Raw genomic sequence first — 26,312 nt, forward strand, 5'->3', positions numbered from 1 at the left:
GCAGGGTAGGTACCGTCTGGGAGAGGGCACAGGCTGAAGCCAGTCTATGGGGTGTGCTAACAGTTTGCTGGTGTGGGTGATTAGGGAGGATGCTTCAGCCCATAATGTAGCTGTTCTCAGTCCCTTGGGATGGCAGAGGTACCAGCCATACCGTACCAAAGCCATCGTGAGCAGTCATGGCTTAGGTCTTTTGCAGAACCTTATCTGTCGGCATTCCAGAAACTTTGGAGCCAAATCACTTCTCCAATTGTTGTTGAGTCTCGGGCTCCCTTTTAATCAGCCTTTTGCAAAAGGGGCTTGGCTCCTGCGTCACGTAGGCTGATGAACGTTTAGGAGCAAGGGATGTCACTCCTGCCTGTGGCAGTTCTGACTCCTGACAACACCGACATCCCAGTGACATTCTGAAGTGCTCCTGGGTCTCAGGTCACTTAGGCATACTAAAACATTTTCCCCTGTGGCCTCTGTTTACTTTTCTCCTCTTGTTCCTGAGAAGTGTGAGAGGAACTGAAGGGTGGGTTTCATTTCCCATGATTTTGGAGAGTCCCCATGCAAATCAACTTTAAAGAGATGGGACCCTTCCTCATAATCCATCCCTTTCAAGATGACCACCTAAAACTGCATGAGGAACATGTACCGCTCTGCAAACCAGCTACCTCTGGTGTCACTATGCCTCCTTTGCACCCATGGAAAGCTGGCGTTTTCCATGAAGACAGTACGGGTGTCAGAGGAATGCCTGGGGTGAGACCTGTCTTTCCAGAGGCAAGTGTCATCTGGATGATAGGTGAGTGCAGAGACAGCGTGAAGGGAATCTGACAGTGTGGCTCAAAGGCATGGGATAAGGCTGCCTTAAAATGGCATTTTCCCTACTGCTACTCAAGCCAGATAGCACCCATTTGTTGGCATGATGTGACGGCATGGAGGTGCAAGGTCTGATCCAAGCTTTGCGGCAGCCGTTGAGGCAGTGACCAACTGTTGACCTCCTCACCCGTTTTTCGGGGGTGAGGGGAGGGATCAGTTTGATTTGCGCATCTTCTTCTAAGTTCTACTACACCTGTGGCGTATTTCTACCGACCACCTCAGTTCGCTTGGACAAATGGCAGGGCTAAGGATGCTTCTGAGACAGGTTACAGTTTGGGGTGAAGTCTCTCGGACTTCAGTGGGGTTGATGGTTGGTGCCACATGCGAGGGAGCCTTGCACTTTTTTCACGGAACTGGTGGGGAACTGAACAAAGTCTCCTTACAATTTACTCTTTAATTGCTGAGTTTTTCTCAGTTTCTGCCTGTATTTTCATCTAGTTTCTTTGGGAGGGGTGGGAGGAAGAAGGGGAAGGTTTGTGGGAAAGCTGGAGACACAGCAGAATGATCTCCGAAGCAAGTGGTCCCACCCAACCTGGGTAGAGCACCCAGTGTTCCCTAGCTGAGGTTGTGGCTGGGTGGGACACCCAGCCTCTGAAGCCTGCTAAACAGCAAAATCAGGACAGTTTAGCAGCCAGCGGGAGGTCCTGCAAGTGGCCAGCACTCAGTGGGGAGCAGTGGATGGGAAGACTGTCATGCTGCAAGCGCCAGTCCCAAGGCAAACGTTGGCTTCCCTACCTGCTCTCACCTGCTGAACATCACTTACTTCTCCGAAAGCAGCTCCACCTTGCACCAATATGTCTGTGCCAAGACAGGATGATGTTACCCCACCGGGAGCAGGAAGAGGGCATGGTCTTCTGTTCATTTAGCACAGGCATAGCTGCATATGGAAAGGGGTTTTCCTTGGAAAGGCAGGGCACCTGCTCTCAGTCTTATCTGCTGCAAAGGAACTGAGGGGCTTTGGGACTTAATCCTTTGGTGAAACTGAGTCCAAGCTTCCAAGCTAATCTGAAGATTGGTATAATCTTGCCAGCAGGTTCCCCAGGTCCGGGGCTGAGAGCTGTGTGGTGTAAATTCCACGAGATCCCACTGGGGTGTATTTTCACTTGCGTAGCTCTCCTGCCCCGTTCCCTTAGGACAAGCGCTGAACTATTTGATAACACAATAAAAATGGGTTTTCTACGTGTTAAACTGAGTGCCGTGAATGCAAACATTGCAGCGTACTTAGTAAAGCTCCCTGGTATGTTAAACAAGTTCCTCGCTTCATTTGTAGCGTAAGAGCAGAAGACCAGCTCTTAGCGGTGGTTTAACTATTTCTTGCAGGCCAAAGGGAAAAGTGCAGATGTTTGAAGTCTGGAGTTATTTAGAGGGAATAAAATTAGGCTTTTGTTAGGCCTTTGCTGTGTCAGAGGATCTCTGATATAAAAAGGAAATAGAGAGAAAGCATCAAGTAAAAATAATACGTATGTATGTGTGTTTGTATGTGTTATTCTTGTTTTCCTCCAGGCAGCACACTGGGGACAGGTAATCATACTTTAAGAATTTGGCCTTGGAGGATCTACTATGAAGGTCTTTGAAGCTGGGAGCATTTCTGTGATTTCTATGGTCAGGCCCAGAAACAAAACCCTGAGCTCATTGTTGCTGTGGCGGATACATTTGTATTTCAAAAAGCATTTTCCTTTGGCTGTACCTGAGCAAAACTGGTGTCCTGGTGAGAAAGTGTTTGGGCTGGAAAAAAAAGTACTTTTAGCCTCCCGAACTGTCCCTTTGATTTCCCACGCCGTAGTGCAACAAGCGAGAGCCAGGCTGGTGGTCTGGCGAGACAGAGGACAGCTGTTGTTCCTGTGCACAGGGAGACAACCATCTCCTGGTGCTCAAGCAACTCTGCCTCCATGTCTTCTGGGTGAATCCGGATGGGGATGGTCACGCTGACAAGCCCCGTTGCAGCCTTTCAATCTGTCACCCCGGGGCAGCCTCGGAGGCATCGGAAGAAGTAGGGCATCCAGAGCAACTCAGGGAATTTGAGACCCGGTCCAGAGGAGTTTTAATTCCTCTGGGTCAGATCTGATCTCGCCTTCAGGTGGTGGTTTTTCAATTGATTTGAAGAGCACCATCTGCTGTTTTTTCCTTCAGCTGGGTTTTTTTGACTCTCCAAGTGGGGACATGTTTGCAGAGCTAAGGCAGGGTGTGCACATATGTAGGGCTGTATATCCTCATGGGGTGGTAGCGAAGACAAGCTGATTTGTGTGCCTTGATATGTTATTCATCGCCTTTGTCCTCACCTTGGTATCTGTTTCCTTTCTTCATCAGGAAGATGGGAGCCACTGCCCCAGTGTGACCTGTCTCTAAGGTTCAACAAAATAAAGACCACCCGTCGCACTCCCTCAGACACCTCCCAGTATGGATGGCTTGGTTGAGCAGAACAACGTGCTAATGCACAATAAGATCGCTGAAGCTGGGAAAAGGAATGGTTTAATTAATACAAGGAACTTAGTGGCAGAGAGCCGAGACGGTCTGGTCTCTGTGTACCCAACCCCCCAGTACCAGAGCCACCGAGCTGGCAGCCTTTCCTCTCCCAGCTGCCTGGAGAACGGCAGGAATGACCCCGTGCAGCAGCTCCTGGACCCCAACATGCTGCAGCAGACAGTGGAGTCTCACTACCGGCCCAACATCATCCTCTACTCGGAGAACGTGCTCCGCTCGTGGGGTGAGAGCATTGGCTCGGAGTGCTGTGAAACCACCTTCATCGAGGACCGCTCTCCCACCAAAGACAGCCTGGAGTACCCGGACAGCAAGTTCATTGATCTCTCAGCAGATGACATCAAGATTCACACCCTCTCCTATGACGTGGAGGAAGAGGAGGATTTCCAGGAGCTAGAGGTCAGATGTCATTCGGGATATGTGAGGAAGGCTGGGGGGAGGAGGGCATATTTGGGGTTAAGTGTACAGCCTCCAGGAGCTGGTCTGTAGGGGATCAGCTGTTTTGGAAGCTGCTCTGCATGGGATCAGCTGTATCACTCTCTTCTCCGGCCAAGACAGTGAGCAATCGCTCATCTTTATTTGTTGGGTAAAGTCCCAGCTTTGTGAATACTAATGGCAAAATTCCCAATGGCCCTAATGGAGATCAACATTTCCCTCCTGCCTCTTGAATGGGCTGGTCAGAAACTGAAGAAGACTGTGCTTAAATGCTGTGTGAGGTCAGGGCCAGGAGCATCTGTCCACATACGTGGATCTTGCCTTACTCAGCAGGCCAACATCATCTCTTACTTCCTCCTGACTTGGACGGGGCATAAAGCAGATTGTTTTGCATACTGGCTCAAACACAAAACATTTCTGTCTCTGAATGAACACAAAATCAGAAGTCTTTGGGTTTCAAGCTGCAACGAATCCCATGTCTCTCAAATAAAAGATTTTTTTTTTCTCAGGGAGCGAAACACTTCATTAGATCCCAAATGCAATGTTTTCTTTTAGATTCCTGTGCTTCATTGATTGCTCACAGTAAAGTAAGATACATTTTGTTCTCCAAATGGGGACAACTGTGGAAATCAATTTCATTCTTTCTTAAATGATGCATTTTTGGTTTTGGGTGAAACCAGCTGCCCAAATGCAGCACAGATTTGTGTTTGCCGGTGTGTGTGGGAATGGAGGGGGTGCGTAATGCTGCTGGTCCCAAAACTTCCTCCAGTGTTGGACGCAGACTCCTAACCCAGCAAAGGCAGTGTGGCTGCCTGGAGCAAAGGCATAGCTTCAACTCCAGTGTCCAAAATGAGAGGGAGAGACTATTTTATTGTCTTTCTCTGTTGCAGGAGTTTTCTCCACTGAGACCTAACAAGTCCTAAAACTTCTATTTTCACCTCCTGTAATACCAGTGTCTCACCCCATGATCAGCGCAGGGGCCACCCAACAAGAGCCCAAGTTTTCTTTTATTCTCTTTTCTCTCTGTACTGATAAGGTAGGAAGAGAAAGGTGTTTTTCCCAGTGTGTGCCAGTAATGCCGTATTGAATGCCTCCGCAGGGAGACAAAAGTTTCTCTCTGAGGCATGTGAGGGTGTTAGCTCAAATCACACCCTTCCACAGCATTTCAAAACTGGCTGTGGGAAGTCTCGTTTTCTTAATCAAAACAAAATCCCTAGTTGCTGCCTTTTTGCCCTGGTTTCTCTCATGCAGTAGTGATGCAAGTGACTGCAGCAGGCATGTAATTGCCTAATGGTGTTATTGACACACCTGCCCTCACATTTAGGCACCAAAAAAAAAGTCTCCCTCTTGTCAATCCAAATCCAGCAAGACCTTCTTTAGCCAGCTGTTGGAAGACAGGGTAGAAAATGCCAAAATAATATGCAGGACAAGGAAAAATCCCTTTTCTTGTTGGGATTTTTAAGGTGCCTTTGCAGTGTTGGGCCCTTGATCAAGGTGTCTCTTCAAAGCAGTAGGAGCTTGGAGCCTGACCAGCTCTCATAGAGAACATGTGTTTGTAGAAAACCACCTGTAAAACTCAAGGTCTGGGGAAGGTGACTTCATCCTTCCCTTTCTCAGATCTCAAGGGGAGAAAAGAGAGAGTCTTTGCAAATTTTGGTACCGTGCTGTGACAGTGTACATTGTTTTCCCTGGCATCCTTTCTTAAATGGGTGTACTGCATCTGGCACCACGGATTCCCAGCCTCACTTAAACGCTCTGGGTGCTACTGTGCTAATAAACGGAGAGGTGTATGGAGAAAGGGAGGAGAAAATGAGGCAAGGTCTGGAGAAGGACCTGCCTGACTGGAAACACAGGCACTGTTAGAATTGCTAGAAACCTCTGCTTCTAGCCCAGTATCAGCCTCCATCGTTGTGCTCCTTGGGCAGCCCTTTGCAGCGCTGTGATTTTCTCACTCCTCCACCAACCAGACCCAAACGACCGACCTGCCGAGCAACTGCTCTTAGCACAAGGGGTGTCAGCATGGGGAGTAACTGGCAGCATCCCAGAAGGTCTGGATGCTGTGGATGCATTCGGTACATCAGAAAGACGGGGAGGAGAGCAGAGATGCGTTTGGCAGCGCAAGACCAGCAAAAAAAAGGTGGCTGCCGTGTTGTGCTCTTCTGGTTCCCATCTGGACAGATGCTGTATCTGTGTGGCCAGATGCACGAGGGTCTCCTGGGCTTGGTTAGTACAGAGGTTCACTAGAGGCGTAGCTTCACGTGTTGAGACTCTGGCAATGGAAGAGATGTATTTGAGGACAGCAGGCACTGAGTAGGGGAATGAACCATGCCAGATTGTGTTAACTACACAAAAACCTGCCTATCTGTCCAAATGAGAAAAACAGCACCTGAATCACACAGCACGAGTCTGGCCCACTGGAAAGCTTTTTTTTCCTTTTCTTCTTTCTTTTCACCAGTTACTGACAAGAAGCAAATGTTTTTTTAAATTACCGATAGACCCCAAGCGGGGTGGAAAGGGAGCAGAAGTTAAAACGAGAACAGTGAGAGAGGACGATACAGCAGAGGTGCAAGGTTTTGCTTCCCCACTGTGAGAGCCTTGAAGGATTTGATTCTGCCATCGAGGGTGCAGGGCACGTCGCTGAGTACGTTGCCACGTTCACTCTCATGCCACAGCTCACCGAGGGATGAGCATAAGAGCAGATCAGGGCTCAGTTCTTGTAAGGGCTTTTTTGTCTGCTTTGGCACTTCTTTCTGGGAGAAAAACTCTAAAATTAGCCCCTTTTGGAAAACATTGGCAAAGAGGGGAGCTTTGTGCAGAAGAGCTGCTGTCTCTTGAGAACTGGAGGCTACCGCCTGTTCTCCATGCGTCAGGGCAAGGCAAGTGGATTCTCAACCGGGGCATCTCAGTAAAATGCCTTCTGGGAGACAGGACAGCCTTGGGGTTGTAAGTCGTTTCCTTTCTGGCCTCTTCCACCTTGCTCCGGTACTGCCTGTGTTATTGCAAAGCACCTGCCTAGGGGGTTTTCAGGACTGGGTATTTAAGTTTCTTGGAAATGCAGAAAAACATCATGCACCCCTTTGTAGTGGTCCTCTCCATGCAATATTTGCAGGAGTCCATGGTCACATGCGGAGAGCAGCTTTTACGGACCCTGCTGGCCAGTGTGCTTCTGCCAGGGTTTTGTTTCTGAAGAGAATTGGGCTCTTGATAACCAGAAGGATTGCTGTTTTCCTGCAGAAAACTTTGCTGCGGAGAAAGTTTCTGAAAAACACCAGGTATTTTGGCTTACAGCGATTTGGTTTTGGTTTGAAGAGCTGACCCAGCCCAGCTGCAGGGGCCGCTGCTCTGGTACCTATCATCCCCTGTAGGATGGGTCTACCCAGCTCACCAATATCTCTGAACAGCTGGCTAGAAGGAGGCACCTTTTACCCTCCCCAAGCCTGGGGACTCTGAAGAACTTGGGAGATCTAGCAGAGGAGCAGGAGACATCCTAAGCAGGGGTCCTGCACGTTGCTGCAACTATGTGGGCGTGTTAAACTTACTCATTTTTTATTTTTTACGAGCAGGTTTTGTTTTTTTTCAGGTCCTGATATAATGTTATTCAGACTGCCAATGAAAATCATAATTGTCTGGAGGGAAAAACATTTCTGAAACAGCTCTCATTAGCATATACAGCCCCACATTGCTCCGGCAATTACCAGGCGTGAAAGCAGAAGGCTGCTCGTTCTGTCAAAGCTTTAAACTTCTCTTTTCGGTGCCCATCCCTGAAATCAAATGATTCCCTATTTAGGTATCTCTGGAATGCTTATAAATATCGTATGAGTTCTTTACGCCACAACTAATGGACAGACAACTTGTCAAATGTGGCAGCAGTGAAATATTACGTGAGTTGCTAGCTGAAATACCCTCCTGTTAGAGTTCATGTGTAAATGCAGTGCCATCTTTTATCCAGAAACATCATTTGTCATATTACACTCCTGCTAGTTTTCCTCCTAACCCCTAGATAGATGGCTTATTTAGTGAAACACAAGCTATTGATGGCAGCAAATTGAATTATTCATATGTGTCGCATAAAAGAATACATCTGAGCTCTCTCTTAAAACCCTTTTTCTCTTTCCCAGCAACGTCTGAAACAGTCTCTGAAAACGAAATAAATAGAATGTTCTGCGGAGTGAAAGAAAAAAGGAAATGTAGTGCTTTCAAGCTAAACCTTCCTTCTTTCTTTTCCCAACAAATTACTGGATGCTGCTGTGAAACTCATCCCTTTGACATGAGCATAAAAGTCTAGAGACAGAAGGTGGATCCTAAGCCATGTCCTGTTTCATCCAAACCCTCTTCTCAACATTCCCAAGCATCTCCTGGCTGTGTCTCTTCTGCAATGTGAAGAAGGCGGCCCTGGAGGGGATTTATGCACATGAAGCCCCACGACATGCTTGCTTTCTCTCAATGTGGCCAGCTTGCACAGGCTTAGATGGCCCTGCATTGTCCTGAGAATCATAGAATAGTTAGAACTGGAAGGGATCTTAAAGATCATCAAGTTCCAACTCCCCTGCCATGGGCAGGGACACCTCCCACTAGAGCAGGTTGCTCAAAGCCCCATCCAGCCTGGCCTTGAACACCTCCAGGGATGGGGCATCCACAGCTTCTCTGGGCAATCTGTTCCAGTGCTTCACCACCCTCACAGTAAAGAATTTCTTCCTAGTATCTAATCGAAATCTCCCCTCTTTCAGTTTAAAACCGTCCCCCTTCATCCTATGGCTACACTCCCTGATAAAGAGTCCCTCCCCATCTCTCCTGTAGCCCTCTTCAGGTACTGGGAGGCTGCTATGAGGTCTCCCTGGAGCCTTCTCTTCCCCAGGCTGAACAACCCCAACTCTCTCAGCCTGAAGAGCTGAGCTGCTGTGTCCTGAGCCTCCCCTGGGAGTAGGTATCCTGAAAGCATGTTTGGACACCCCCTGGGGAGCTGAACATGGTGGGGTTCCCCTTCCAGAGAGCTCTGCAGCATGGGCGAGGAGGCAATCTGGTGCAGACATGGGCGGCTGTAGCGTGGATGACATCTGAGGCAGGTCCTGCATGCTTCAGGTATTTGCTTTTATGGCCATTTCCCTTCAGGGTCTTGCACCTTGTTTTCACTAATGAATTCAATGGTCATCGCAGCACTCCTGTGAGGTGGGAAAACAGTATTTTCTCCATTCTGCACCCGGGGAACTGAAGAAAACGGTGCAATAAATGTCTTGCCCAGCCTCACATAGGGATGTGTTGTGGATCTGGGAATGTCATTTTGGTTTCTTTTATCCTGTGGCACATGCTCAGAAGAACACAGGGGCATGGGATAAGGTCACAGGGAGAGATGGAGGCATTTGGACTCTTGTTTCTGGAAACACTTAGACCCGTCCAAGGTTGTGGATTGTGTTAATCTCTCTTGGGTACTCAGGTGGCATGCCAGTGGAGAACAACTCTGGAAGGGCTGCACAAAACTGCCTGGCAGTTGCGTTTCAATGTAAGTAAATGGTAACTAGTACTTTTATGGAAAAATAATCGAATCCATGTGAACTCAATGCTGAGCCTGTAACTGAGCTACAACTCAGGAAAGAGACTGTGGAGAAATCATTGCCAGTGCTGTGAAGTCCCAACGAACAGCACGCAGGGCAAGCCAATAAGTCACAAAAATGTTGGGTATCTTAAGGGCTTTGAGAACAAGACACAGCGCCGGCAGCATTTTGCTGCTGTGTTGAAGCTCAGTGCGACCCACTTTCTTAAATGGGGTGGGCAATTGTGGTGCCCACTTCTTAAGGACATAGTGGAGATAGATAGAAAATGATCAAGAGGATGTAGCAGCTTCCTTAGAAGGAGCGGTGGAAAAGGTTGGGACTCTCCATTTTGTAGAGAAGAAGACCAAGGGGTGGTGCATGACCCAGTTGCACAAGATCATGAAGATGGAGGACGAGGAGCACGCAGACCTTCTGTTCACCAAACCTGCAATATTAGAAGCAAGGGACACTTGAGGCAGCTAGTAAGAGATTGGCTTAACACAGACAACAGAAAATCGTTCTTCACACAGGGGGTAGTGAGCATTTGGTGACTTGCTGCCACAAGATGTTCAGCAAGTTCAAAAGGGATTAGACAGATTCATGGATGGGGAACCCATAAACAGATATTAAACAGAATTGGCAAAGCTTTTCTTTCTAATATCTCTTACACAACAGTTGTGGGTACTGGGGGAGCACAGGGGATGCAAGGCGTCCAGGTTTATGTCATGTCCTCCTGCTGCTGTCAAATGGACCACTGGTCTTACCCCGTAGGACACACTTTATGTCCTTGGATTCCTTCACAGGCACATTGTTAACAGGTTAAAAGAGTGATTACACTTCATTTGCATTTGATTTATTTTTCTCCCTTAAAGCAGAAGCCACTGGAGTCTGGAGATACTGAGCCCTGCCAAGGGATATTAACCTTTATTAGCCAGCCCTAGGTGAAGGGAGCGTGGCTGGGAAGTCATCTTCAGCAGCCTCCAAGTGTCCTTCTATGAATCTTGTTAATAGCAGCCAGGGCCCGGAGCAATTCCCTTTCTCATCGTCACCTCCCTGAGCTGTCAGACTGACACTACGGAGTGAGGTCCCTGGGCTCCAGCCTGTCAGTGGCACGAGCTCTGGGTGAGCTGCGTGCTGTCATTTGCAGAAGGTGGGGATGGGGCACTCTTGAAGACTGGACCACAAAGGAAACTGTGTCAGCTGTAAAGCAAAAAGAGGACAATCATGAAGGGTCCCCCTACCTTGAGCTGTGTACGGCTGCTCTTCCTGCTGAAGTGACGCAGTGAAGAGGGGTATCTCCCTAATCTTCCTCAACAGGCACTGTTGAGACTGTCTGCTCTGCAGGGACCACTGGCTCTTCTCTTGGCAGGAACCTGTGTCTGCAGACTGTAGAGGTCTTCCTCTCCCTAAGTGGGGGCCCTAAAGTGATGCACCATGCCATGAAGAACAACATTGATCAAGTGCATTGCATTCACTGCAACTTCACCCTTCTCAACAGGGTGACGGCAGAAGCTGCTGAGAGCCACTTCTCTGCAGTGGCCACTGGCCCACCTGCAAAGGCATGAGCGTGCCAAGAGGCACATGTGTCTTCTTCATGAACGCACAGGGTTGTTGGGAGCCGCTGTCACTCACACAGAGATCAGGGGTATTTAGTTTATGGCTGTGATTACTGCTCTCCCGGAGTAAGAGCGTGATTTAGGAGGCTGTGGCAGCTGGCCTGTTTTACTATGGATCTGTTTATTGCTGTCTGCAGTAATCCTCTTCCAGTGGCAACATGTTGAATGCAAGTTACTGATGAGTAACTGCGGCTGTGGGTGCCTAGAAAATGTCACAAGGGAGGTGATCAAAATCCAGGAGGTAGGATGGGCTTGGACAGCTGCATCCAGGGGGGTTTTGCCCCTTATACATTTTTGTTTTGGGAGGTTACATACGAAAAGCTTTCCAAGCAAGGAGAATCATTGAATCCTAGAATCCTAGAATCCTAGAATCATAGAATGGTTAGAGTTGGAAGGGACCTTAAAGATCATCAAGTTCCAACCCCCCTGCCATGGGCAGGGACACCTCCCACTAGACCAGGTTGCTCAAAGCCTCATCCAGACTGGCCTTGAACACCTCCAGGGATGGGGCATCCACAGCTTCTCTGGGCAATCTGTTCCAGTGCTTCACCACCCTCACAGTAAAGAATTTCCTCTTAATTTCTAATCTAAATCTCCCCTCTTCCAATTTAAAACCATTACCCCTTGTCCTGTCACTACACTTCCTGACAAAGAGTCCCTCTCCGGCTCTCCTGTAGGCTCCCTTCAGATATTGGAAGGCTGCCATGAGGTCTCCCCGGAGCTTTTTCTTCTCCAGGCTGAACAACCCCATCTCTCTCAGCCTGTCTTCATAGTGGAGGTGCTCCATCCCTCTGATCATCTTCGTGGCCCTCCGCTGGACGCGTTCCAACAGGTCCGTGTCCTTCCTGTGTTGAGGACTCTAAAGCTGGACACAGTACTCCAGGTGGGGTCTCACGAGCGCAGAGTAGAGGGGCAGAATCATCTCCCGCAACCTGCTGGCCGCACTTCTCTTGATGCAGCCCAGGATGCGGTTGGCTTTCTGGGCTGCCAGGAAGCTCCAGGATGCTCCTGCAGGGAGTCGTGACAACACTCCAGAGCACAAATATAAAGCAGGATAGTAATTCTGTATGGAGACATGTCTCCTTTTAGCTGCAAACCTGGGCTGTCTTTCATTTTACTTTGCCTAGTGCATTCTCACAGAAGAGTTGTTTTCTTGTTGAGCAATTTTTTGCAAGGAGCTAAAAAAAAAAAAAGAGACCTCTGTGAGCCCATTCTAGAAGGCTGGCTGCTTGACTGACAAAGCAATTTAGACTAGGAGTTGGGGAAACGAGAGGAGGAGCTCAGACTGGGTCAGGGTTAGTGGATCATGTATCATTTAAATACCTTTAAGATCGAAGGGGAGCAACTGCAAAACTCAAAATGGTAAAAAAAAAAAAAAAAAAATAGGCAAATAAATAATAAATCACCAGGGCAAAGAATCCATGATAGCAACAGGTTTTAGAGACACCGCCTCTGAAGTAAGCATCAGCCAGATGCTGTGCAGTGAGGAGTCAGTGTGTTGAGGCAGAGCAGTGATAAACTGCAGCCCTTGGTGGGAGAGCCACCATCCAGCATGCTGCCTTCGCCATCTGCTGCGTTTAGGTGAACTCGGATTGCTTGGAGAAGAGCAGAGGGATGCAGCGTGCTTGGTCAGAATAGGGCATCGTGTTTAACCGCATTACTGAAACAGGCATTGCACGGAGGGAAACAGAGTGCATATTATCTTACAGTTGCATCGCGTGTTGGTCTTTGTCAAAAACAGACCGCTGGACCATCTGGATTTGAAGCAGATCCCACAGGGCCATCCCAGAAATTAGGTCTGTATGCAGCGTGTGCATGTTGCTGAATGGGTTGCTTTGAAGGTAAAAAGGAGTAATGCCAAAAGGGCTGTTTCCTGAATATCCCATCAAAGGGTGCTGGCAGCTGGGGTTCACAGCAGACATCGTCTGACTTCTCCAGTGTGCCTCGTGTTTTAATACTACGAGGGACTATGTGACCATCAAGTCCAGCCTCCGGTATGTCGCAGGCAGGCTGTCTGCAGAGCCTCTGTTCACACACAATGTCTTGGCTGCGGTAAAGCACATAGCTTTTAGGGACAGCTAGCCTCAATTTAAGAAAGGGCTTTGTGTAATAGAAAATCCATTACAACTGCAGAGAAGTGTCATCACCATCTCTGTTAAAAATCTGCACCTTGTGTCTGCTCTTCATCTGTTCTGCTTTCAGTTGCTGGAGTTTCTTCTGCTTTTCTGCCAAATGAAAGAGCTGTCTCTGATCGGAAATTATCTACTCATGCAGGCACTTACAGACTGTGATGAAATTGCATCTTAAATTTATCTTACAAGTGAAGTTGGCTTCTCTACTTTCTTCCTGATTTTCTGTGGCATGACGCATGTACCTGCCTTCTGATTCCTGATTTCTCCAACATACTTGGGAAATAGCGGTACCAGAACTGGACCCAGTATGTACGTGTCTATAGTACTGTACCTTCTTTCCCTCTCCGTGGATCATATCCGCGGTGTGTGGTGCATCACAGAGGAGGTTTATTTTTAGCTTGCTCTTGACTGAACACTCTGGTCTAGTGGTTTTCTCGGGGTCGCTGCCTCGTGAAACACAGTCCGGGGAGCACACCCTGCGTGCAGCTCTGTGTACAGACAGCCTTGCTCTGTGCCGGGTGCTTTTTGCTCCCAAGCCATGGTCCCTTCAGGAATGAGGCGTCTACACGATTCAGTATCCTTTCTTCAGTATCCTCTTCTCTCTCCCCCCCCTTCTGCGCTCGTTTGCTGAGGAAGCATTGCTATTGACTGAAGCCAGCTGGTTGGATTTCACGGACTAAAATTCATCGATGTTTCAGCTTCACCCTATCGTTCTCCGGGGTGGCCACATTTGTGGTCATGTTCAAGGCTGACTTCTTGCACAGGTCATTTGGGAAGCGTCAGAAGCAGCTCCCTTGAATAAAGAGGTCAAGGTTTCCTGTTGAATTGTCCAGCACTCAGATTCCAGCTTCTGTGTCTGGGAAGTAGACACCTCTTTTCTCCCAAGAAAGTTAATTTCTCCTCTTCAGCCTTTGTCACATCCACAGTTTCTGCAGAAATCCAGTTTATGTCCTGTCCACATCACTTGTGCCTAATGTGTTTTAGGGCTGCAGAGGGAAGGGGAGGGAAGGGGAGGGAAGGGGAGGGAAGGGGAGGGAAGGGGAGGGAAGGGGAGGGAAGGGAAGGGAAGGGAAGGGAAGGGAAGGGAAGGGAAGGGAAGGGAAGGGAAGGGAAGGGAAGGGAAGGGAAGGGAAGGGAAGGGAAGGGAAGGGAAGGGAAGGGAAGGGAAGGGAAGGGAAGGGAAGGGAAGGGAAGGGAAGGGAAAAGGAAAGGAGAAGGAGAAGGAAAAGGAAAAGGAAAGGAGAAGGAGAAGGAAAAGGAAAAGGAAAAGGAAAAGGAAAAGGAAAAGGAAAAGCTGCTTGCTTGCTTTGTCATTCGCTGTAATCAACATTTATCTGGTCGGGGCGCTGTGCTTTCTGCAGGAATTCATTCTCTAGGGAGATGACCTCTGGGGCCTGATCTCCTGGTATCTCCAGTTTTGCCTGCACTCCTGAGGACACCTCTTCCTCGTAACAGCTACAAAAAGGTTGTGGATAAACTAAGACTAAGATTCTGAGATCACTTTATCCTGTACTGTTTTGCCAGCTGACCTCTAAGTGTGTTGGTGAGGGACACACAGCAGTAGTCAGTGAGGATGAGGAGGGTTGTTGTCATTGTAATAACTGCTTTTGTGGCAAAGGATCCATTCAATGCAGGAAATCCCCACTATGTGCTCAGTAATTTGAGAGATGTGTCAGTTTTGCTACAGGGCCATTTGCACAGGTATCTGTCCTCATGGTAGCACCTCGCATGGGCTGTAGAGAGCGCAGCTCACTTGGCAAGAGGAAGGACTGCGGAGCTTGTTGAGATTCCGTCTTTCACATTAAAGCACAAAGATGAAACAGTCCTCGGTATAAATACAGACTGGGGGATGAGGTGTTAGAAAGCAGCCCTGAGGAAAGGGACTTGGGGGTGCTGATGAATGAGAAGCTGGACATGAGCAGGCAATGTGCACTTGCAGCCCAGAAGGCCAATCGCATCCTGGGCTGCATCAAAAGAAGTGTTGCCAGCAGATCCAGAGAGGTGATTCTGCCACTTTGCTCTGGTGAGACCTCACCTGGAGTACTGTGTGCAGGTCTGGAGCCCTCAATAGAGAAAGGACATGGACCTGATGGAGCGGGTCCAGAGGAGGGCCACCAAAATGATCAGGGGGTTGGAGCACCCCTCCTATGAGGACAGGCTGAGGGAGCTGGGGTTGTTCAGCTTGGAGAAGAGGAGGCTCCGGGGAGACCTCATAGCGGCCTTCCAGTACCTGAGGGGGGCCTACAGGAAGGCTGGGGAGGGTCTGTTTACAAAGGCCGGCAGTGACAGGACGAGGGGCAATGGTTTTAAGTTGGAGAAGGGGAGATTTAGATTGGATATTAGGGACAAGTTCTTTACTATAAGGGTGATGGAACACTGGAACAGGTTGCCCAGGGAGGTGGTTGAGGCTCCTTCCCTTGAGACATTCAAGGTGAAGCTCGACGAGGCCCTGGGCAACCTGGTCTAGTTGGGGGTGTCCCTGCTGACTGCGGGAAGGTCGGACTAGATGACCTTTGGAGGTTCCTTCCGGCCTGGACCAATCTATGAAACTATGAATCTATGTGTCCCCAAGACAGAGCCCAACTTGCAGTGGAAAGGCGCTCCCTTCTGTAAATATTCTCTGTGCATTGAGGTCAGGAGTAGTTGTGCAATTGCAGTGGAAACCCCTGGAACCTGATGCCATGTCTGAAAAGGAGTGAATCCCTCAGCGTCCTGAAAGGAGGGTGTAGAGAGACAGGGATTGGTCTCTTCTCCCAAGTCACAGGCGATGAGACAAGAGGAAATGGCCTCAAGTTGCACCAGGGGTGGTTCAGATTGGATATTAGGAAAAATCTTTACACGGAAAGGGTTGTTAAGCACTGGAAGGGGCTGCCCAGGGAAGTGGTTGAGGCACCACCCCTGGAGGTATTCAAAAGATGGGTTGATATAGTGCTTAGTGACATGGTTTAGAGATGTGACTTTTTTGTTTTTGTCAGAGTTAGGTTGATGGTTGGACTAGATGATCTTAAAGGTCCCTTCCAACCTAGACAATTCTGTGATTCTGTGATTCTAAGAGACTGTCAGCAGCTGCTGCTGCTGTTCTTGGGCCCCCGTGATCCTCCTGTCTCATGTCACCTAGGGGGTTGCAGCTGTATCGGGATGCATTTTGCCTTGTTTCATCCTAAGATTTTTCCATCATCATGAAGACAGTGGTGTTGTCTGACGGACAGGATAGAAGAGCTCTTTTCAAAGTGGATAACTCGATTGTGTCTTTACCACCTCAACAAAAAGCTTGGAGTAACTGGGAGTTGTTAGGAGAGTAACTATTAGGCACCTTTGCTCTGCTGATGAACAGGGTATCATAGAATCATAGAATGGTTTGGGTTGAATGGTTTTGGTCTGGCCTTGAACACTTCAGGGGATGGGGCATCCACAACTTCCCTGGGCAACCTGTTCCAGTGTCTCACCACCCTCACAGGAAAGAATTTCTTTCTAGTATCCAATCTAAAACTACCCTCCTTCAGTTTCAGGTACTTCTGTCTACACGCTGACAGCATCCCACTGCTGCTGGAGCAACTCATACTTTTTTCTCTTCCAGCTTTTGCTACTTTAGTTCCTTAGTTTGCACCACACTTGTCACTTTGTCCCCACTGGGTAGTGTCTGGCTGACATTCTCCTGGCCACCTGAGTGGTGACCTTCCCGAAGACTGGCATTTGAGTTGGGCACCCAATGCTTACAGCTCCTTCTGCATTAGATATGTGACATTATGTTTCCAAAGTGCCAATCCACCTGGGTTCACCCTGGTTCATCTGGCTAGAGAGTCGCTTTCTTTTGTTCATGAAAGATGAACATCTAAAATGGGGCTTTTTCAAAAGCTCCCTGCAGTGATTTCCAAAACCTCGTCATTTGTCATTTCTCATTTCTTGCTTTCAAGTTCATGCAATAATGATGGAGGCTGTGACATAGTCAGTGGGTGGAGATTCCCCTGGTGTTTGTTAAGGAGGACACCTGGTAGCCAGTGCTGAGCATGCAGTAGGAGAGAAAGAGGGCTGACTTTGTGACACTGGCTGGGGTGGCTTCCCCAAGCGTTGGTTTCGGTCCCAGCCTGCAACTTGTGGAGATAACCCTGCCTCTGAGCCATGCTCCCACTTCTCCCCTGTTTGAGTCTGGTGCAGACATAAGGTTTTGGGTCTCAGCCTCTCCTCGGGGTGCTGCTAAACAGGGGGCTAGTGCCCTGGTGAGCCTTTCAGCAGGGCAGGGATGGAGACGTGCCACGGCCGCAGTCCCAATCCCAAAGTCCTCCTGGAGGATGCTACTGGCTGGTGTGGGCACTACAGGAGAGCAGGCTGACTCCTGTGGTCCCATCTCTGCAGGGCCACAGCAGAGCAGAACGAGTACATGGGCTCTGATGAACAGGGTACAGGTGCACCCAGAGTTGTCCCTGACTAGAGTCCCTTGCATGGTAGAGACCCCAGGGTGGATCACCAGAAGCCTTCTACTACAAGTGCTGGAGCGTTAATGTTGAGGAGTTGCCCTGGCATGACTGGGTGGAGTTTTATGGGCAGATGATCACAGCCTTGGCCCATGGCAGAGCAGAAACAGTGCTATCATTAACCAGCACCTCTACATTTCTCTCTCCCTTGCTATTCCAGAGCGATTACTCAAGTGACACTGAAAGTGAAGACAATTTCCTGATGATGCCACCAAGAGATCATCTCGGCCTCACTGTGTTCTCCATGCTCTGCTGCTTCTGGCCATTGGGAATTGCTGCCTTCTACCTGTCTCATGAGGTAATGTTAAAACGTCTCCTGCTAACTCAGAGCTTTGCATCCACGGAGTAGCCATCACCTCACGCTGGCAGGGAAAGTTCACCAAGACCCAAATGTGGGCAAGATGCTCTCCAGGGTAGTGGGAGGTGGTTAAACAGGGTAGTGTGTTCCCCACCTTGATATGTCTCTCTGGTAGTGGTTGTTGTCCTGTGAGACACTTTACTGAGGGAGGAGTCTACAAAATATTTTAGGTTTTAGTTGAAAACGGTCAGGTTCCATGTCCGTTTATACAATGTCCAGCTAGGGGTTTTCTGTGCACATGACTTTTGAGTGGAAAACACCCTTGCTAATCTCAAACGTTTGGATTTCCCATTGGGAAAACTGATCTATTGGTGCCTAAGCAGACCAAGTAAGGTCCTTTCTGGACCAGAAGAGAATTTGCTTTCCAAGAACCATTTCCTTTCCCGCTGAGAAATTACTCAGTCTGTTCTTCTTCTCCAATTGTAATATGGAAATATTTTTTACCAGAAAAGTGACAGTGTTGTGGTTTGTTTCCTTCATGAGGTGAGCTTGCTGGTTTCCAGCCTGTGCCTAACAATTACCTCATGCCCTATCATTTGTTTCGACAAGTATGTCTTCGTAAGTGCCTGCAGAGTAATTATTGAGTTTCCCAGCATGGCAGGTAATGTAACGCGACAGAAAAGGAGTCACGCTGGAAGTCTCAACAGACGGAAATACAATTCTGTCTACTGGTGGTAGCGGTGCCTATTGCAAACTACAGTCTGTACTCCACAGCACCAAAATCATTCACCCTCTTGCCTATCTTTCTAATCTGCCTGCTCTAAACGTCTGCCAGCGCTGGGTATTTGTCAAGCCAGAGCAGGCGCTTCAGATCTCAAGAATCCTAGTCTTCAATATCAAAGAAAGAGATACAGTACTACTACTTTTTGCTTTAAGTGAAGCATCTGTCAGTGAACTCGGAAGCCTCAGAGACAATTAAAGTTTGTCCAGTGGAAAATAGCAAGTTTCCTTGTTTGCATGTTAGTGATTTCTCAAGTTTGGGTCAAGGGATTTGCTGGGTGAGGAGGATGACAGCAAAAAGTAAAGCACTGGGTGGGAACTGCACACGCTTTAGTGTCCTGCCATTTGGTCCTTCAGGTCCTTTGTCAGCAGGTTCAATGGCCACGTCTTCACACACGTACACCGGGCAGGATTTTTCACCAATGCTGCAGCCAAGGAAGGCTTGAAGTTTGTCACCATGAGCAGTGTGTTTCCTCCGTGCTGGGGAAGATAGTGCATTCATTCATTTCCTGCGGTAGCGTTCCTTCAGGAGGCCTGGGGACCGCTAGCTGGTTTTATCTAAGCAATGACAGCACAGCCCAGTCCAATAAATGCAAAACAGACAACGTAATTAAGTACCAAAAAGCAGTAAGGCTGAGAAGCTAGATGTGCTGAGAGCCAGTGTAGGAAGAACAGGGCATCCACATTAGCTGTGAACTGATCCGAGGGGCTGGCACGAATCCCTAAGAGCCTACTACCTTGACAGAAGCGTGAGGAAGGTGGAAAAGACCATACGAAGGCAGCGAAGGATGGTGATATTGTGCTGAAGGCCCTGGAAAATGGAAACTTGGGTGTTGGTTTGGTTTAGCGTAGCGACGGGGATCTGCTGAATGCGCTGCCTAAAACTGGGAGCTGTCAGCAAGGAAGGTCAGGCAGGTGCTTTGCTTTTATTAGGTTGAGAGGCAGTAAATTAATCTTCGTTAATTGACCTCTTGCATTCACCAAGGCAAGTTGTCGCTAAATCCAGCCAGAGGAAGGACTGTGTTTCTGAGGAATTTTGACTTTTCTGCTTTTTGTTTTTGCATTGGAAGTAGAATTTTTTTCTTCTCTCCCCACTAAGAAATGGTAGTAGTAACACCATCCCCTGCATGCTCCTTTCCTCCCATCTCTCCTCTTAGCTCTCTCCAACATCTGAATCAGCTGAGAACTCCTTTCCCAAATCTCACGCAGAAAGATGTTCAAGTCCCTGCTCGTCCCAGTCCAGCACAGGCACATCAGTCTGTCCACTCCCCGAGTTCCCAGGCGGGTACCTTCGATGCCTCCCTTCCCCTCCAGCAGATCCGTCATCACCCTGAGAAAACACCAGGCGTCACTGCAACCGGCACTTCTGCAGAACCCCACATCCAACACATTGGCATTTTCAAGAGGAAAAATTAAACTCTAATTAAGGCCAAAAGTTCTCCAATTAAGGAGAACTGGCTAAAATAGCTAGTACAAACCATGGAAATCCTGCACCTAGTGAAGCTAATACCAACAGTGGTATCAACTCACACTTTGGAGCATAAACCATTCATAATAATGTTTTATATATAAGATATTAAAACATAACATCCTAATAGCATGTGATTTCTATTTATATGGGTCCTCTAACTTAAACTCCTAATTAACATTTGAGATCTCTTGTTAAGAGAAAAGGGTAGCCTAACATTCCCCATCCTTTATCAAAAGTCAGAACTGTAACTAAAGATCAAAACTTGGCACTTGGCATTCAAAACTTTCTTTGCAGCTGGTTGAGCTCTTGAAAATGTCATGTTTTCAAAAAGTCTCCTGTGTGGTTCTGCTAAAAAGGCCCAGTCTGGGAAAAAATTGTAACAGGTAGGAGATTCAAAGGCGGTGGATGGATTCTTTGTGCCAGAATTTAGCATTTGTGGTGAACTTTTTTAAAAAAAACTGGTCTCCTTTAGGCGTGCAACGCATTTACATAGGAAGGCCTGATTTGCAGAAGGTGGATTTGCAGTGCAGCTCAGTGTGAAGGGACGGGTGCTCTCAGTTTATTCCTGTTACGCTGCGTGTGTCGATGTCATGGTGCAAAAGAATTAGATAAGGATCAATGCTGTAAGGTTTCAGAGATGCTCTTTACCAATAGAAAGATTATTTTTCCCTGTGCTCCATAAAAGCAATGTGCTTCCTTGCAGGGGCTACTTCTGCTCGGTGTGGGACTTCAGATTTTTTCCACCAAAGGTTGTGCCAATGTGCTGTTGATTTAGGGCTTCTTGGAAACAGATGCAGCTGCGCAGGGTCTGCCTGCGTGGGGGAAATGAAGATGTGCATGAGGTTTAGCTGAGCCAGCAGGGAGGAGCAGTGGATTCAGAAATGCAGTCTATGATAGCAAAAGCAGCTCCTTTCCATTGGGATACCCAATCTTCATGAGCAAGGCATCGTCTGGTGATCTTCCTATCCCAAGCCATGCTGGTGTCACGCTAAGTGGTGTCCAGGTCCCCTTCTCGCCTGAGCTGTCACAGCTGAGCTGCAGGGGCTTTGCGCACACGAGCCATTCAGGTGACCCGTCCAGAGGCCACTGCATTAGGATAACCTCTCAGGAGGGGTAACATCTCCGAGTACTCTGATTTTTAACAGTAGACAGTGTTTATTGGCTTCTACAAACGGGTGCATGTGAGTTTTTACGCTTGCAATTTTTTGGATTAGCTGCTTCCCCGAGAGCTTATAACTGAGTCTGAAGCGTTCAGTCAGAGGGTTTTCATACAGTTTGCAGGGATGTCTTTGCAGAGGGAAATGTAAATGTCATATGCGTTTCACCATAAAACTCCCTCTACAAACAGTGTCTGATCAAAAGTTTTTTTTTTCATAAATCTCCACCCTCTAAAGTCATGCAGGTATTTCAGTTTTCATTTTTTACAGAAGTTTTTAGCTTTGTAGATTTGCCAACAATCTACAAAGTTTTTGCTTTGCAGATTGTAGGCAAATCTGAAGCTTCGTGTATCTGAGAAAGAAGTTAAAAAAAAATCTTTTTGTCTTGTCAAGTTTGCCGTTGAACCTATCAAAGAAGTTATCGGGGCCTGTCAGGTTTTCTGCTTGGTGGGGGTTGGTAATCCTGCAAGGTCTTTTTGTCAGAATCCTCTTTTTCTCCCTGCGTTTATTTTTAGGAAAGAGAGCAATACCGTGGCACACATTTCTTTCCCGCCCCTAAAAAGAAATTCATTATCAGACACCTAAATCTGTGCTGGTGTGAATGACCTTCCCTTTGTACCTGCTGTCTTGTGGGATGTGGGTGGCCATGAGGATCCCTTCACCCCCAGTAAGTCCCCACCAAATTGTCCAAGAGATGCCAGCCGGGCCAGACAGAAACAGGAGTGTGTACAGCGCCTCTATCCAGTTCCGTGAAACCTCCATGGAGCTGTGTCAGGCTGGCATAGATGAGCACCTGAAAAATCTCACTGAATGCTTAGTATCATAGAATCATACAGTGATTAGAGTTGGAAGGGACCTTAAAAGATCCTTGAGTTCCAGCCCCCCTTGCCATGGGCAGGGATGCCTCCCACCAGACCAGGTTGCTCAAAGCCCCATCCAGCCTGGTCTTGAGCACCTCCAGGGATGGGGAATCCACAACTTCTCTGGGCAACCTGTTCCACTTCTCGGCATGCTTAGGTGCTCATATAACCTCCAGACCTTCTTCCCTCCCCAGCAGCAGGTGAGACCTGTCAGGCAGCAGACTGCAATCCAAGCACAGGAGAGCAATCGCTTCCCCTCTGTCGCGCTTACTCCGTGCCATAATTGCCTGCGTCACACGGCAATTGAGGGAGGAGCATGTGCAGTGGAGGCAACGGAGGGCAATGGAGGGACCTGCAGCTCTGTAATTATTTCCCCAGCCCATGGACTGCCTGAGCGGGCACAGCTCCAAATACCATCGCTCGGATTATCTTTAAAGAAAAGTAGGGACTGCGCACTGGGTAAAAGGATTTTCTCCAGTTTTCATACAGACATGAGGCATACGGGATCAGGCAAAGGAGTAGCTTTTCTTTCTTCGTGATAACTTCTGAACCGTTTGGTGACTTTCTGTCCAGTTTTCGGAGACAGAGGCTTTGAAAAAAGTGTATTTTGACACATTTCAGTGGTCACTGGGGTGAAGAGAGAGATAATGTTTGTGTCCCTGCTGGGAGGGAGAAGACAGTATGAACTTAATCTTTATCAGAGGCCAGAGATTAGGTGCTCAGCACATGTGAATGTATTCCACTCTCCTCGCTTTTCTGCATCATATTTTGACATCTAGACACTGCTGAAAAGGACAGGGAAATAACAGCCAGGTGTTATCTGTTGTTTATTCCTTAGAAATGTGGCTCATAGTCCCTATCTCAACTGGGAAAACCATGAGATGGGACAGTGGTGTGACATGCCACATTCCACCAAACTGGCTCGTGGTGCTGGTAAGACCTTTCCATGCTCTACCAGCCTACTGTGGCTTTTTCCTCTCTGCCCCACTTTTTTTTTTCCATCAGAAAACAGAATATAAGAGACGACAAAGAAGTTGACATCCACAGCAATGAGCGTGTGTTTGTACTAGTAATGCCGCATCCCCTCGTGTCTGAGACGAAAAGGCACAGGCAAAAACAAAAACCTGGGAGTATTTTTCTCTACTTGTGATGTGTGCATTAACAGGCCGAGCTGTATGCTTTGCAGGACGTGCTGGTCGGCATTGCCAAAGCAACGCTAGCAAAGCAGACAGTGGGATTTTGCATTTCCAAGAGAGGTTTTTGATTTTTCAGCACCGCATCGTTTCTTGGACTAAGTAGCACTTGTACAAAAGACCTGATCGTCAAAAGAGGATGAGCTTTAACCTCCTTAAATGCAATATGAATAAGTCATTATTTTTTTTTTGGTGTCTTGGACCAGGATACCAAATCACACGATCCCTGAGCTGAAACTGGGCTGTTGCTTTGGGTCACACAGCTCGGATGTAGGGTACCGGCTGTGTTCTGGGGCTACCCAGCCCTGTCTCTGCTGTCCATCATGCAAAGCTTTGAGCTGTCTGGGCTGACCATACAAAAAGCAAATCTCTGCGTTCTTGGTCTGGCTCTGTGAGTGCATGTGAGTGCAGGCACCCTTCTGATGAAGTTTTGAAGTCTTTGAGCTGTAAAACGTTATGACCAAAACCCTCCGGACAATTAAACCCTCTCGTGTCAGGAATGAGTCAAAAAAAGTCAACATGAGTTCCTCCTCACATGGAATTACTAAGGAGTTTTGTGGCAGAAATCAGTCCAGCAGAGCTCTGTGCCAGTGTCTCACAGAGGTGGCCAAGGGCTGACAGTACAGCCACTGTCCTTGCATGAGAGCCCTGGCCCTGGGAGGTCCACACATCATGACTTATGGGTTCCTCTGAGCCTGTTTCAGTCTTAATAGCTGATGCATATAGATTCTGTTTAGTTAATATATATTATTTCTTGACATTCCAACTCTTCAGCTGGTGGGAATTGCTCCCCCTCCACTCACTCCTGTGTGGAAGATCTGTTTTGCCAACTCTGTCTTACCAAGGAGGGGACCAAGCCAGGGACTCACATAGAGGTCCAGGTCCTCTGACCAATGCTGGGGTAGTCCATCCTTACACGACTTCACCCCTAAGTGCTCATGGCTCTCAGACCCTTGTGGCACGGGGCTTAGCTTCTTCCTGGGATGAGCTGTGTGTTCTGGGACATTTCCTCATTGATCACCTTAAGAAAGAGCTGAGTTCTTCCAGCCACTTTCATAACACAGGATGGCTGTGGAGGACTGGCGCCTTAGATTTCAGGCCCAAAGTTTGGCAAGAGATGGAAACCATTGAGAACAAGGTTTTGTGTGAGAAAATGTGGGGTGAACGTTGCTTGCAAACTGCTCGTACAGCTCTGCTTGCAAACTGTCTCTCTCTGTGTGAGTGCATATGTGTGCTCTTCTGTTAAAACACAGCGCTCGCAAGGATAAGCACTTCAGGATCATCGGATGACACCATAATTTTAGCTACCACGAGACAGCTGTCTTGTACTTGCATATGGCTTTTCAGACATATATATCTCGTGCTTTGACTTGCATCTGTGCTCGAACCTAGGTCTGAGGAGCGTGGCCGGTGCCGATTGCTTTTAGCTGATGGCTTTCACCCCTTGCCTACCTTGTGCACTCAAAGGGTTGGGGCAGGGGCTGCCTGTGTGTGCCCCTGGCATCATGCCCTAGGCAGGTCTGTGGCCACGACTGATGCTAACCCGGAGGTGGGTCTGCCCTGGGGGAGGGAGCAGTGCGGCGCACGCTGGTCCCCCCAGGTTAAGCAGCAGGAGTCAGTCCGTCAGCGACAGACACAAGCCCAGTAAAATGCTGACCATACACGTTCATTAGACATATAGGTAGAGTCTGTTAGAGGAAAATATGCCATACCAGATCCAGCAGCCTGAGAGGGGTGAAGCTGCTGACACTCCATGCCCGCAGGTCCAACCAGCGGCGAGGCTGAAGATGCACTCCCAGCAGGCACACACACACACACAGAGCTTACATGTACACTGTGTATTTACATGTATACGTGGCTGGCCACACAGGTCGCAGAAGGACACTCAGAGCACTCAACAAATGCAGACAGCACCAGCAGCTTCATCCTGCTTCTCTGTCTCTCTGAGCAGGATGGAGGTCCACTTGATTTTCTGTCTATCTATGTATACATACACACACACACACATATGTACACACACCCCTCTGTGCAATGTGGATCCCTCCAGTACCTGGGCTCAGGCACCCAATCTGCCCAGTTGTGAGAGTGAGGATCCCTCAGCCTTTTTGAGGAGGAATAAAGGGCATCAAGGAGAGGGAAATTTGCCACGTTGGATGGGGAAACTGAGAGTGGGAGAGAGGCTGTGATGACCAGAGAGTTAATTTAGGAGCATGGCATGGGATGCGATAGCTTGGGTAGGGCTGGCTGACTTCTTCAGGTAGGTCTTACTCGAAGAAAGGCAGGTTGGAGATTTCCCCTGTTAAGAAGAATTGAATGTAAGGTTGCATGAATACCACAAGGGGTTTTGTCTGCTACTGTGGCTCACATGAGCACGCTCATGAGGCAGGTGGCTCCAGCTGTGGGCAGTAAGTAGGTTGGTATGATAATCCCTGTCCTAACTGGGACAGCTTTGTGTGGGGTTGGAGCTCTCCCTTGACAGCGAGTGTCTCTGTGCAGGCTGAGGGTGGAAGGTAAATGCCCCAAAGAGGAGAACGTCCCAGGCCAGCAGAGCCCATGGGGTGTGCAGAGCGTGGGCATGGCCAAGGGCACAGACAATGCCGTACTCATGAGGGCTGGTCTGCAGAAGATCATTGCTGGCTGCCTGTCCGCACTCCTCCCCTTGCTCCCATCAGGCAGACGGCAGATTTGCCGGGCAGAGGATGGTGGCGAATACTGAACAGCACAGCTTGTGCCAGCATAAAATAACAGGGCTGCTGTTCTCAACAGGGTATGGAGAGAAACTACCTGCTGGGATAGCCAGGAACATATGTCACTGTGTGAGAGTGCTGGGTCTCTTGTTCACAGTCACAGAATCTTCATGGTTGGAAGGGACCTTTGAGATCATCGAGTCCAACCATACACACACACAAAAAAAACCCCAACCCAACAATCTCGGGCACTAGAGCATGCTCTGAAGTGCCACGTCTACACGTTCCTTAAATACCTTCAGGGATGGTGACTCCACCACCTCCCTGGGCAGGCTGTTCCAGTGCCT

The 26,312-nt window shown here is 48.4% G+C and overlaps 1 protein-coding gene across 1 annotated transcript in view; it reads left to right on the top strand.

Moving 5' to 3' along the window:
* Positions 1-3,255: 3,255 nt before the first annotated feature.
* Positions 3,256-26,312, top strand: part of SYNDIG1 (synapse differentiation inducing 1) — a 67,620-nt gene continuing 44,563 nt past the window's right edge. The window contains exons 1-2 of the mRNA XM_074169080.1: positions 3,256-3,735; positions 17,680-17,817. Of these exons, the coding sequence (XP_074025181.1) occupies positions 3,256-3,735; positions 17,680-17,817 (618 nt within the window). The remainder of the gene's footprint in view (positions 3,736-17,679; positions 17,818-26,312) is intronic.

Source organism: Numenius arquata, chromosome 2, assembly GCF_964106895.1.
Source record: "Numenius arquata chromosome 2, bNumArq3.hap1.1, whole genome shotgun sequence".
Classification (NCBI taxonomy): domain Eukaryota; kingdom Metazoa; phylum Chordata; class Aves; order Charadriiformes; family Scolopacidae; genus Numenius; species Numenius arquata.